The following is a 13,801-nucleotide window of genomic DNA, read 5'->3' as shown; positions in this document are numbered from 1 at the left end:
CGCAAACGCCATTCTCGTAGTTGCCTTACGTGGCCCTTGGTCCCCTCGAGGCGCGAGCGGCGGCAGCGTTACAGCGTCGGGCGCAGCACGAGAGCATCAGCCTGTCCAGCAGTCTCGTGTGCGCCCGGGCACTCGACGATATCCGCGCCCGCCAATCGCGTCATAGTGTCCTCCGAGGCCCGAACACTCCAACCAAATCCTCCACCCAAAGCCGCTCTCGATCCGGACAGGTACGCGCAACTTACGCGGGGGCCGGGGCGGTTCATTCGACGCTCACGTACAGGCCGAGCGATACATGTTTGAAGTGGTCGAACGCGGCTGCACACGAGGGTATCAGACGTGCGCAGATGGACACAGGAGTCGCCAGACGAACCTCCCTTGTAGGCAAGAGCTACTCCGCTTCCATGGCTGCGACTCGGCGCGACTACCCGGCGTCCCGCGAAGGAGCGGTGATGCACTCAAGTCTCCCGTAACGGCCGCTAGGACGTCTGGGTCGATGGGCCGAGAGGACGAGACCCGAGAAGTGTCTTGTGTGAGCGGGGGATTCCGAGTACGATCCCGAGTTCCCTACGACGCGGAAGGCGCGGGGAGGGGCCGAGCGAGCTTTTCGCTCCTGGCCTGTGAGGAAGGGATTGCGCGGACGATACGTGCTATTGCGGGGCGCGACGCGGGGGATCGGGGAACGGGCTTCGGGAGTAGTACTCACCGTACGCAATGAGACGAGGACGTCGGGGATGTTGTCGAGAGGGAACTCGCTGGCGCGGTCGAAGTCGCAATCGCAGACGCCGTCGCAATCGCAAACTTGAGCTCTGAAGGGGTAAGAGAAAAGTGGGATTTTCCCGGAGCTCGGGGCCCCGCGTATATACAGGAGGGGCCGGAGCCGTACGGGAAGGATAAGAAAGAAAAGATGCACCCGTCGCGCAAGGCGCGACGGGCGCGACGATCGGGCCCCCTACGGGGGCCGCGCTCTGCAGGCCTTGCCTAGACTGTCGGGGCCGCGCGTACCACGCGGTGTGATTGGTGGGCGGGGACGCATGCGCCGCGACCCCCGACGAGCGTATCGGGTGTTTCGTACTGCCCTCGAACCCCAATGCTTGGCGGGGCTTGGCGCCCCCGGTCGGGGCCACTTATCGCGGCTCGCCTTGCTCGACTCGCGGGTGGCGAGTGAGGGGTGGTGCGTGAGCGACGATGGGGCTTCGGGGAGGCTCGGGGCCGCTCGGGGCGCAGAACCCGCTAGGGAGTCGGCGTCGGGGTGGTCTGAGCTCGAGAGCGGTGCCCACACCGCGGCGGGCGGCAGGCGCGGTGAGTGCGCATCAGCGGTGGCACCGGCTCCCATTGCGCCTTTGTTCTGCCACACTCGAGCGCGCGCGCAAAGGCCCGAGAAGGCCGGTCACGGCATGGTCAGAATCACGTCCACGCGAGGGGTCACGTCCACGCGAGGGGTCACGTCCACGCGAGGAGTCACGTCCACGCGAGGAGTCACGTCCACGCGAGGGGTCACGTCCACGCGAGGGGTCACGTCTCCGCGGAATTTGCCGAGCACAGCCACTCGATCGACTTCAGGCGCCCGTGGGCTCGATCGTCCTCCGCAACCGACCGCCACCACTGCTCGACCTCACTCCCTCTCATCTCCTCCACATCCACCTCGCGCGACTACACCAACACCACACGACCGCCATGAACATGCCCAAGCGCTACTTCAAGGTGAGTATGCACTGCTGGTTCAACTGGGGCGCTACTAACACACGCACGGCCAGATCTTGCGCCCGTTCATCGCTCCCGATGCGCAGCGCGCGGTCAAATGGGATGACTTTTACGGAGTATACGACCCCGCCGGTACACGGCTCCGGCTACTGACTCCGTCCTTTGCAGCTATTCGTCAACCATTTCGAGTTTGACGTCAAGCGAGGCAAAGGCCGCGTCCACGCCTTCACCCCGCCGACTCAAGGCTGGGTCTTTGCACCGAAGAAGTTCCTCGCGTACAAGGTGAGCGTAGCTGGAATACCCTGCACCGCACGCGCATTACTGACCTCCCGCAGCCGAAGCGGCCTGAACTCACGCCGACGGAGGTGCGCGAGTAAGTCCGCCTCCCTTTATTCGCGTGTCCGTACTCTGCTAATGCACGCAGACCCCTGTAGCATTAGGAAGACCTTGAAGGAAGTATACGGGTGGGGTCCCGACTCGTTCACCGGCGTTTAGTTCAGTAGGATATAGGTTTCGAGGGCAAAGTGTACCGGGGACAAAGTGTGCGGGGGCAAGGTGTTCGCAGGGATGGAAGTAATACATCAGTAGGATTGGGTCGACTAGCTCGAACATTCGTGCGACTTGTAGGTAGTCTATAACAACTTAGTTAATAGTAGGAAGGTAGAAATAGGGCATCTTCAAATATATTTTTCAATACTTTGAACGGTGAGTCTCCCTTCCGGGCACGCAAGCTCTGCACTTCGCGCGACGCAGAGCTATGTTTTAATCTGCGCCATCACGTTCACACGGCGTGTCTACTCTGCTCGAACCTGACCTTTACACCGCAGTTCAGACCGCGCATGTAAGTAACAGTAGGGTCGCCTTATCAAACCAGTGTGAGTTGCACAGAGTCTTGAATATAGGCGTATGAGATGAGGATACAAATGAGAACGGCGGCGCTGAGGCCCCGGGATGGTGCTATACAGTCCATGTCCAGCCACTGCCCACGGGCGCCTAAGCGCCAGAACCCGACCGCGGCACAGCCACGGTCACCGAGGCCTTACACCCTCCCCCTCCGGATCGACCCATGATCCACTAGTTGGTGATGAACGAGCGTGATGGTGGTGGGCGTGGAGAGCGAGTGGTGGGGAGACGGGTAGCCGAGGACCGCGCGCACGGGGATGATAGTCGGGCGCGATCCTCATAGTAGTCGGCTAGAGTTCTTCCCCGTCGTCCAGCTCGTCGAAGTCGCCATGGTTCGTCTCGTGGGTCTCGAGTAGGGGTGATCCCCAGGCCAGCTCGTGGTATTTGACGACGAGGGCGATCTCGGCGGGGCCGGTGACGGCGGCGAGCGAGGCAGGCTCAGCAGGCCAGGGGGATTCGTCCGTGACCTCTCTCTCCAGAGTGATGTTGCGCGCGCGGAGTGCCCAGCGGCGAAGGGAGGTGATGATATCCTCAGCCAGTCCGACGCCGTGGGTGCAGAACCACGCGGCGATCAAGACGTGAGAGGCGTCGTCGGACGAGTAGGGGTACCGCACGGGCGCCGCCTGGGGTTCAGCGATGAACTCTCCGGCGGCGACTACGCGCTCGTACCATCCGGGGATGGAGAATAGCTCCACCGCGAGCGCGCGGATTCGCGCGTCATGCTCGTGGTGGGGATTCTTCTTCGACCGAAGAGGGAGGAGGTGCCACAACAGGAAGAATGCGCGGCAATCCGCGAGGAGAGGGACGCTGAAGCCAGTGCTGGGAGGCACTGCGCCCGACGCTAACCTCATCCCCGTGGGCCACGTACTCACTTCGGCGCACCTGAAGAACCTCCACACGACGTCAATGTCGGCGGAGGCCTCAGGGTAGCGACCGAGGTGCATGCGGGGGGCGTTGACCGGGCGCGGCGTAGGCTTCCGGGCATGAGCCTTGCGCCGGGCCGCGTCCGCGCTCTGTTGTTTCTGCAGGAACCGTATGCCTTCAGGGCGTACGTGCCCCGACACCTGATACATGGTTCCTACGAACTTCAAGAAGCGCAAGGCTTCTTCGTCCCATTCGACTAGGGCCCACCATCGGAGATTCTGGGCCTGCACCACCGTTTCAATGGTGGTGCCGGACCAGGCTCCGAACTCGGGGTCCACCGTGGACGGGAGGGGTTCGATAGTCTCCATTCCCCGGGCTCGAGCCGCTCGGTTGACCTCTTTGGTGTGAGCCGCAGTGGTCAACTGATTGGCGAACGAGGAGATGGGGTCCGGGAAGACCAGGTCGAGACCAGGGGCGGCACCATTGCCGTCGTCTGACTCGTCGTCGTCGCCCGCATCGTGGTCCATGGCGTCGAATGACTCGGCCATGGACAGCGGCGGGCTAATCCAACTGAGGTACCAGGCCGACAGAGGCTGGCCCGACGCTTCGAGAGAAGTGTCGACTTGGCCCTGTCGGCTGAGAACGTGGTGCGCCTCGCGTTCGGCCTCAGTCATCAGACTGAGTTCGAACTCGGAGACTGGCACCGACTGCGGGGCGATGCGAGTCGTCGGGAGTGCCGCGGGCTGCGGCGCGGGCCGAACCGCAACTGCCTGCGGGGGCGCATTCGTGGGCGCTGTAGGTTGGACCGGAGCGCCCGACGGCTGCGCGCCCTGAGGGGCCCATCGACTGGCCCATCGACTGGCCGCGAGCGGGGCGCGAGCGTGTGCGGGTTGGGTGGAGCGATTGGTTGGCCCCTGCTGCACGCGCGACGACGAGGTTTCCGTAGTACGGTGGCCCGTCGTCGTGGTGTTCGCAGGAGTGGGGCCCACGGCATTGGTGGGCGGCTGGACCGGGGTAGTTGCGTGGTGGCCCGATCCAGCTGTGCGCCCTCGGCCGGCGCCGTCCCAGCCCCCATCCGATCCCGGGGGAACGAATCGGGGTCCGGTAGGCGCATACCCACGGCGGAGGTGCTGAACTTCCTTGTTCAGCGACTGCGTCTCGGCACGAAGAGAAGTAACCTCTTTGAGGAGCGTGTCGCGCTCCTCGCGGAGGCCCTTCAGCTTCGTCCCCGCTTCGTCCAGTGCGCGATCGCGCTCGCGAATGCGCGCGCGGAGGTCGGCTTCCTTTGCCTTGAGTACGCCGCAGTCGTTTGCGAGCTCGGCGTACTTTTGCCGCGCGTCCGCAAGTTCCTTGTACGCGTCCGCGGCCCGCTCCCAGCCATTCGACTCCGGCCCGTACGAAGGGCCCGAGTAGTTGGACTGGGGCGGGCCATAGTTGTTGGGGCCGGGCCCGTAGTTGTTGTTGGGGCCGGGCCCGTAGTTGGGTCCCGGACCTGGCCCGTAATTGGGCCCGTAGTTGTACGCCGGGCCCGGAGATGAGAAAGGTGGCGGCGGGAAGCCACCGAAGTGGCCACCGCCGCTCCCTCCCCCTCCAGGCTGGCCGTACGAGTCGTCGATGTCCATGCGGCCACGCTTGTTGTGGCCCGCATGGTCGACCATATCGGGCGAGGGTGGGCCCCGCTGAGACATGGCGGTGGGAGGAGAGCGGGTGTGGAGCGCGGGTGCGAGTAGTTAAGCGAGAGCCGAAGAGAGCAGGGCCTGGGTGGGAAGATGGGCAGGGGAAATGGGTGATGGACGCCAACCGACGATTGGCCGGAGAGCACCTCAATTAAGGTTCGCTCTCCGCCCATCGGAGTTACGCCTACACTCCCACGCCACATCCGCGCACGCCCCGCACTCTCAGCGCCAATCCGCGTCAACCTTCAACGCCCCCGAACCACGGTCGCCCCCGCTCTCGATGTCGGCCCACCACTACCTCGGCGGTGGCGGGTAACGATCGAGAGTGGGTTGCGGCGTAGCGGGCAGGTTCGACATTACCGACGCGCCCGCCTTCCACGGTTCATCCGCGGAAGGCGGTGCCAGTCGTCGGTGCCCATCAATGCCAGGTAGTCGTCGAGTGCCTTAAGCTCGTCGCAGTGGGCGATCGGCTCCCATGTGTGCTCGCCTGTGGACCACCGGACCAGGAACTCGATGGAATTACCATTCCACCGATGTCCTGCGATCTCGTCCACTAGCCACTCCTGCTCCTCGGGCATGCCGAAGTCATAGAACTTCTTGGCTTCCCGCCCGGGGAATATGGATGCATCGCTCTCATGATGCGGCTTCAGGAGTGCTGCGTGGAATGTCGGATGAACTCGTCGGCGGACTAGTTCACCGGGCAGTTCCAGCGTATAACTCGACGTCTCGGGGTGCGCACGCAGGACCTTGTACGGCCCAATATATTTCGGCGCGAGTTTGCGCGCCCGATTCCTCGGTAGCGCCAAATTCCGTGTCGACAAATACACGAGGTCGCCGACCATGTAAGGCTTCTCGTCGTCCGTACGGAGTCGATTGGCATGATGCGTCATAGCCACTCGACTCTGCAGGATGGCGTCGTGTGCCTTCTCCAGGTTCATACGTGCCCTATCGGCGAAGGCCTGAACACCAGGGAACGGAGACGTTCCTTGGTCCCAGGTCGCCATTCGGGGTACATAGCCGCAATTAAGCTCAAACGGTGCGAAGCCCGTGGAGGCGTTCACGCTGGAGTTGATTGCGAACTCGACCATTGGGACGCGGTCTACCCAGTCGGCTTGATGCGGCTCAACCACCGTACGCAGAATCTGAGTTACGTTCCGGATGGCCCGTTCAGAGGCCCCATCCGTTTGCGGGTGGAACGAAGTTGACATGAGCAACTTCGTTCCCAGCAATCGATGTACTTCCTTCCAGAATACAGACGTGAATTTCGAGTCCCGGTCGGATACAATAGACTCCGGCAATCCGTGGAGGCGGACTACTTCCGCAATGTAGTATTCCGCCACTGCGGTAGCCGAGTCTGTAACCCGACACGGGATAAGGTGCACCATGCTCGTCAGTCGGCAGATGACGACGAGCATGTAGTTGTACCCATTGGAGTCGGGAAATGGACCTACGAAGTCCATTCCTATTGACTGCCAAGGGTATAGAGGAACGGGCATCGAGTGAAGTAGCCCCGACGGCATCATGTTAGATGTTTTAGACATCTGACATGCCCCGCACGAGGTACAGAATCGCTCGATATCACGCGTTAAACGTGGCCACCAGTACCATCTCCTCACGTACTCCATAGTCTTTTGGGCACCGAGGTGCCCAATAGTCTGGTGCGCGTGGTCGATTATCATTTCGCGCAGGCTACGTGACTTGAGACGGCCCGAGGGTACGCATAGCACCTTCTGGCCGAATCGATTTGTCACGTACAGCAACCCGGCCGCGTCCTCGAAGGACGGGTATGCCTTCAAGTTAGACATAACCTTCGAAAAGGTTGTGTCTTCCGAGTAGGCCCCCACGACGGCGGCACGAAACCCCTCGTCTCCGTGTACGATGGTGTCGAGTGCGGGACCCGCCTGAAGGGCGTCCTGCACGCTGACGGCGGAGTCGGGCCCAGACAATGGTCGTGGCACGCTCGCCGAGATCATGTCTGTGGCCTCGGCTTCGCGGTCTTCTACTACCTCACGCAGTGCCCGCAGGGCTAGCTCCTCGATTGCGGTATTCACCTCCGCCTTACGATCGGAGGGGATATCCTCCAGTTCCGGGTCGAGACGGATGTCGGCGTTGACATAGTCTTGAACCGGACGGAGTACGTCGGGAGGATCGTTCTCGAAGTAGCGGGACAGGCAGTCCGCTACTTTGTTGTCCTTGCCCGGGACGTGCTCAATTTCGAAATCGTACCGGGACAGGAATTCATCCCACCGAATCAACCTACCAGACCGGGTATCCCTCTTGACGTCTCGCATAGTCAAGAGGGCTTCGTGGTCTGTAGCGATACGGAATTTCCGACCGATGAGTCGGTCCTCCCACTTCAGGAGGGCCTCAATTATTCCCAAAGCTTCGTGTTCGTACGTCTGGTACGAGCGCTGGGCGGAGGTGAATTTCTTGGACATAAACCCCGCGGGGCGGCAGGTCCGCCAGTCGGGCCCTTGACCGTATACGGCCCCCACACCACACACCGATGCGTCTGTGATGACCCAGATGGTCTCATCACAGTCGGGGTCGATCGGCTTGAGTATCGGGGCTTTACACGCCATGGCCTTGATTCGGTCGAGACATGTCTGGTGTAATGGCCGCCAGTGAAACGGCTGCCCATTACGAGAGATGGTCTCGAGCGGGGAAGTGAAGGCCGATAAGTCGGGCATGAAGTGGGCGAGGTACTGGACCAATCCCAGGAATCGGAGGACTTCGTCCTTCGATTGCATGGGAGGCCAGTCCCGGATTTTGGCCATCTTGTCAGTGTCAGCATGCAGTCCTCGGTCATCGATAAGATGACCGAGGCAATCCATGCGGGCAGAGTAGAGGTCCAACTTGGCCCAACTGAGGTAAAGCCTCTGTTCGCGCAGGCGATCGAATACCAACCGTAAATGCTCTTCGTGTTCGCCTATAGTTCGGGAGAACACGAAGATGTCATCGAGGTATACGTGTACGAATACTCCAATGTACTCCCGGAATATCCAAGTCATAAGACGCTGGAAAGTTCCGGGTGCATTACAATCCCCTTGTTGCATGACATGCGACACTGCCATACCGAATATGGTGGAGAACGCCGTCTTCCAGACGTCCTCCACTTCAATTCGGATCTGCTCGTAAGCGTCGGACATGTCTATCTTAGACCGATGTGGTGCTCTAGCCACATCTTGTCGAATGTTGTCCTGGTCGGGGAACGGCGTCACATCCTTGAATGTGTTGTCATTCCTCTGACGGGCATCAATGACAGTGCGGATCTTCCCGCTCTTCTTGAGCACGCATAGTAATGGAGCCGCCTGGTTGGCGGGTTTCATTTCCCACCAACCAGCGTCCAAGTACCTATCCATTTTTGTTTTGAGCTCGCTGCGCAGTGCGTCGGGGCAGCGGGGATGGTGGTAATGATACCGGTGCTGCTCGTCGATGAGGGGAATTCGGTGGTTAATTTCCCTCATCGGTGGCAGTTCGAGCGGTATGGGTCCCACCAGGTCATCGACCTTGCGGAACCACTGTTCCCGAAGATACGGGATGACCTCCGGCGGTTTGAGGTATGAACGTTCTGGTAGTTCGCGGAGGTAGTTGACCACCTCCTCGTACAACAGTTCGTTCATTCCGTATTTGTCTTCATTACCGAACTTGTCTCGCTTCACCCCGGAGGAGGAGTGAAGTGATATAGGTTCCCGGCCGCCCAATTCCGGCATATCCGGCGGGTTCCTCGGGTCCCGTTTCCACGGGACCGAGTGCTTGCGAGGACGTTCACTGTCCTCCGGATATACAAATTGGGCTTGGTGCGGGGGCAATGCCTTGTCGCAGTCCTCACTAAGGACGGTATCCGCAGCCCGGTGCTCCACCGAAGGCGGTTCCACCAGGTCACTGGTGGGCCGTTCGGTATTGTCACTAGGTGGGGACCTATGGGACGAGCGATCATCGTCTTCGCCCGGTCCCCGGTCGCCAGGTTCCTCCTTTCGCTTCCTAATCTCTTCGACGATGTACGGAAGATGTCCGTCCAGGACCAGTTCAGGATCAACTCCTGCCTGGTCCAGTTCAGGTACATCTTCCATTGTCACGCGTCGAGCAGGAGATGCAGGGAGTCACTGCGGGGTTTCGGGCTGTACAGCCCCGTGGGGCTTACGTGAATTGCTTCGTCGTACTCGGTACGAGGAATCTTCCTCGAGGGTAAAAGCCGGGCAGACCTGGCCTTTGACAATGATGGCTCGTTGTTCAAAGTCCAGGGATATCCCATGAGCGTTCATGAACGGAGTCCCTATCACGCAGTCATACCGATCGAGGTTGACGATGTCAAAGTACATCGTCTGCGCGATCGGCCCGAACTGTAATGGGACCCAGGTGCCATAATTAATCTTAGATCGGCTTCCTGAGCATCCCAGCTGAAGGATAACTTGTTCCGTCAGCTTGACGGGTTTGGCTCCGGATATGTGCGCGAACTCCGGTGATACGGAGTCCGTGGTGCTTCCCGAGTCGAATAATGTATAGGCCATTATGCCATTGACGTTAATCAACGCGCATAAGGACGCTTGCAATCGACGATCCCGACTCGGTTGAACCGAGTCGGGTGTGGATTCTCGCCGCCTTACGCTCGTGGAATGTTCGAATGTTCTTGTTGTGGGGGTCGTCCTGCCCGCGCGCATGTGGAGGACTATTTCGTCCTCTTCATCGCTGGGTATGGATACCCTCATGGCCATGGCATGAGCGCGAACTACTTCTGAACCCTCCCCCTCCGAAGGTGCCATAGGTGCTTCCTCGGAGTCGTATTGGGATCCGCCCCATTGGTCTACCTCATAAGGGTTCCCAATGGTGGCCTCTCCATCCACTTCGCCCCCGTCAACCATGTCCACCCGTTGGGCGTGGAACCTGGTACGCTGGGGCGGTCGACCACCCTGTGGCCGGTTTTTGCCGTACTGAGGGCAAGCAGGATCATTGGCATAATGACCTATCTGTCCACACCCGTAACAGGAATTCCCAGCGGCCGATGTCGCTGGGCGTGTCTGAGCGGGTGTGGCGGGTCGAGATGCCACCGGCTTGTAAGACGTGTCGTTGCGGGTAGTATCCGACGACGATGGTTTCCGGTCGCGAGACGGTGCACGGTCACGGCCCCTCGAGTTCGCCCGAGCGACGACCTGAGGAACGGTGACCGTGGCCGGTCGGCGCTCCCGGTCTTGGTTTTCATGTCGACGGACCCGAACCAGTGCCTTCTCTACCTGCCTGGCACTGGTGAGGATCTCGTCGACAGTGGATTCCTCCGCATTGATATTCCTCTCGATGGATAGTATGCGATACACCTCAGCCGGTAACCCTTCCATCAGCTTGCGTCTGATGGTATAGTTATCCGGGGGTTCGACCATTCGTGACGCATACTTCATCATTTCGGCGTAGAAAGACTCCAGGCCGTCCTGACTGCGGTATCGACAGTTGTCAAAGTCAAGGGTGGCTTTCGCAGCCGAACTCGAATGTACGAATCGTCTGTGCATGGCGCAGATTGTCTCTTCGAATGTGGGTAGATAACCCAGCGATGGGTTATCTATGCACACCGTGAACCAATCTGCTGCCTTGCCAGTGAGGTACGTGCGCATGTAATGCACCCGGAATCTATCGGTAGACGGTCCGCACATATTGTAGGACCGCAACCAGGTAAGATACCAGTCTAGCCAATTGTACAGGGTATCGTGGTCATCAGCGCCGTCGTACTTGCCGGGGGGATCTATCTTCGGATGTTTCACCCCGGGAGGCAACGGCGGCGCTAGTACCCCTGTCTTGAAGCGAATATTATCGCAGAGCTGCACTAGCATCACCTCGCGATGACCGTCGGTGTCCACCAAATGACCCATGGCCTCATCCGCTGCCTGGTTCGATCGTCCAACCATGGATAACGGGACGATTGGATCCCGGTCGGTGTAGGCATGGGTAGTAGGAGGGTATGCGGGGAATGCCCGCGAGGCCACAGGCCCTTGGGGTACAAGGAAGGCCTTGGGCTTGTGTGTGTGGGTTACAGGCGACGAGCTGGGAGCGTCGCTCAAGCGAGTAGCACGTTCACTTTGTATGAAGTGAACGTGTTCTACCGCCTGGGCAACGTTGTCTTGCAGCGCTGCCTGTACGCGCTGTTGACTACGCACGGCGGAGTCCACCCGCCGGTTGTACTGGTCGATGGTTTCATCGAGCCCCCGCGGACCCAATTCACTGGGGGTTTCGGCGGGGTGCCTTGAGGAATCAGCTGGCCTGTGGTGCTCCTGACCAGTGGGTCCTCCCATATGAGGAGGAATGTCCCTGGTCGGAGGCGGTACCTCAGGCGGCGTATAGTCACGCCCCGCTGGTTCTGTCGGTATGGGCGGCGCCGGCACTGACCGGTCCTCCTGGCCCGCAGACGGCGCGCTTGCCCGATGATTCGCACCTGAGGAGGGAATCATTGGGGACGGCTGTCGGGGGGCAGGTGGCAAAGCGATGGCCGCCAACTGTCGTGGGTGCTGTCGAGGAGTGGACGATGACAGGGGCGCCGACGAGTCCATCATCGCATTCGTCGCTGATAGACCGCGTTCGACGTCCCTTAGCATCTTCGTGTTGTCCTCTGCAATGCGATTCATCCGCGAGCGCATAGCGTCGACCTCCGCCAGGTACTCGAGTACGAGCGACTTGCCCATGAAGGCATGCCGGTCGGCCTCTTGCACGTTGGCGGCGATCTGCTCAGTCCGCCCTCGAATCTGGTGATGCAACCCTTCTTGCTGCTGGCGGATCACCCGAAGGCTATCGTCAACGACCTGCGATCGGAAATCCGATGCAGATGGTTCGTGAAGCGATGGTTGGGGATGACCGCCCGGGACACCTGTAACTGCTGGGCCGTACAACGATTCGGCGTACGTGGTCTGGGGCGCCTGGGACATACTGTACCCTTGAGACGGGTATAACCCATACCCCTGGGGCCCAGGGTAGTATGTATAACCCATAGCTCCTGGAGGCGCCGAGTACCCCTGTATCATGGGTCCCGGGTGCATGGGGTATCCACCGCCGGGCATCATCGGGGGACCCATGTTAGGATATATCCTGAATGGGTCGTTCGAGATACTCGGTGGCATGCCAGGGCCGTCCCACCGCGGTGGTCCCGTGTGAGGCACCTGTGGGTGCGGTTGTTGCATGGTGGGCGGTTCCGCCGTCGCGCCACGGACTCCTAGTGGGTCCGCCAGAGGAGGGGTGAGATCTGAGGCGGTGTTATACCGTCCCAGACGCTCCCTGCTCGCGGCGGTAGTGTGGAATGCCATTCCATCCCACTGCGGTCCGCCTAATGGCGATGGTGAGGGCGGTGTCGTCTCGGCCCCGGCCCCGGTGACGTTCGAGGCTGGCCGACGAGGTCCAGCGGTATTGGGATTACCGCCTTCCCAGGGCGGTGGATCGTCACCTTGGGAGGGGACGGGATCACCTCGGACAGTGCCATCACTGTCCGAGTATGCCGTCGTGAAACTTTGAGCGCTGGATCCCCCCGTTTGGGAGGAAGATCCGGAGCTCGAAGCGTTTTGTCCGGGTGGCCCGGGGAGCATTCTCGGAGCTCGTCCGGGATCAGGACCTTCTGGAGGTCGCGATCCTTGGGAAACGGGCTCGCTACCGCCTTCCTGTGAAGGGGAATGACGCACCGTGGTATCCATCACCGGATAAGTATCCTCAGTCTTCTCCTGTTGATTAGACTAGAAGTGAACTCAAAAAAATGTAAGTAACAGTAGGGTCGCCTTATCAAACCAGTGTGAGTTGCACAGAGTCTTGAATATAGGCGTATGAGATGAGGATACAAATGAGAACGGCGGCGCTGAGGCCCCGGGATGGTGCTATACAGTCCATGTCCAGCCACTGCCCACGGGCGCCTAAGCGCCAGAACCCGACCGCGGCACAGCCACGGTCACCGAGGCCTTACAGCGCACGACTTCGCTGCTATCGCCTCGCCTCGCATCTGCGGCCGGCGTGCTGCTGTATGCCGCGCAACGTGGGCCCGCGGGCAGCGCGGCCCGTACAGGCACGAATTTGTGAACACGAACTCGTCTAAAGAGACTTGGTACATATGTAACACATGTCCGAGCCCGAGAAGCCCGTGCATGCATCATGCACGGGCCGAACGACAAGTCGGAAAGATATAGGGCGGTTTATTGCGGATCTGACAAGACGTTTATGTGTGCATTCGGGGCTCGTAGAACAGGGACCTCACTTAGTTCGTCAATGAACTCGCATTTATTAATGGGAAAGCTGGTCATATGGATGTGAAGGCGTCGCAGCCAATGATTGCGCGACAATCCAGAGGCCTGTAGTAAGGACGAGTGCAGCCCCTGTTGTAGTTTTAATGTATTATAAACCGTTTATATGCCTGCGGTGCATTACATTATAAACCGTTCCGGTTCGTAATGTATTACGAACACCCCGGGGGCCCGAGGCATCTGCCCGGCACCTGCCAAATATGGCAGGCAGCCCCGGAAGCGCTGTTATCAGTGCCCGGCACTCTCCAGTGGCTTATCTCTTATAGATAAGGCCTCTATCTCATCAATCCGAGCTCCCCGGACATCCGGATAGCCCCTCCCACCCGGCGCTTTGGCTCCCGCCCTGCCACATCCCAATTAGGAAGGTGTACTCAACACCTGCACCCAGGGCAAACT

General features: G+C 60.2%; 3 protein-coding genes across 3 annotated transcripts; 1 reads left to right on the top strand and 2 right to left on the bottom strand.

Annotated features, from left to right (window-relative positions):
* Positions 1–1,677: 1,677 nt before the first annotated feature.
* TRAVEDRAFT_25082 (uncharacterized protein) lies at positions 1,678–2,199 on the top strand (the record flags this gene model as incomplete). The annotated part of the gene is made up of 5 exons (XM_008047492.1): positions 1,678–1,704; positions 1,758–1,820; positions 1,873–1,986; positions 2,040–2,077; positions 2,139–2,199. The coding sequence occupies 5 exons, from the start codon at positions 1,678–1,680 to the stop codon at positions 2,197–2,199; spliced, it is 303 nt and encodes a 100-aa protein (XP_008045683.1).
* Positions 2,200–2,897: 698 nt separating this feature from the next.
* TRAVEDRAFT_54573 (uncharacterized protein) lies at positions 2,898–5,159 on the bottom strand (the record flags this gene model as incomplete). Its single annotated transcript, XM_008047491.1, has 1 exon — positions 2,898–5,159. The coding sequence occupies one exon, from the start codon at positions 5,157–5,159 to the stop codon at positions 2,898–2,900; it is 2,262 nt and encodes a 753-aa protein (XP_008045682.1).
* A 4,157-nt stretch (positions 5,160–9,316) lies between these two features.
* Positions 9,317–9,688, bottom strand: TRAVEDRAFT_101573 (uncharacterized protein; the record flags this gene model as incomplete). The annotated part of the gene is made up of 1 exon (XM_008047490.1): positions 9,317–9,688. A coding segment is annotated over one exon (372 nt), but the record flags the coding sequence as incomplete, so codon positions are not given.
* Positions 9,689–13,801: the final 4,113 nt, after the last annotated feature.

Source organism: Trametes versicolor (genome assembly GCF_000271585.1).
Source record: "Trametes versicolor FP-101664 SS1 unplaced genomic scaffold TRAVEscaffold_22, whole genome shotgun sequence".
Taxonomy (NCBI): domain Eukaryota; kingdom Fungi; phylum Basidiomycota; class Agaricomycetes; order Polyporales; family Polyporaceae; genus Trametes; species Trametes versicolor.
This window is presented reverse-complemented; position numbering and strand designations above follow the sequence as displayed.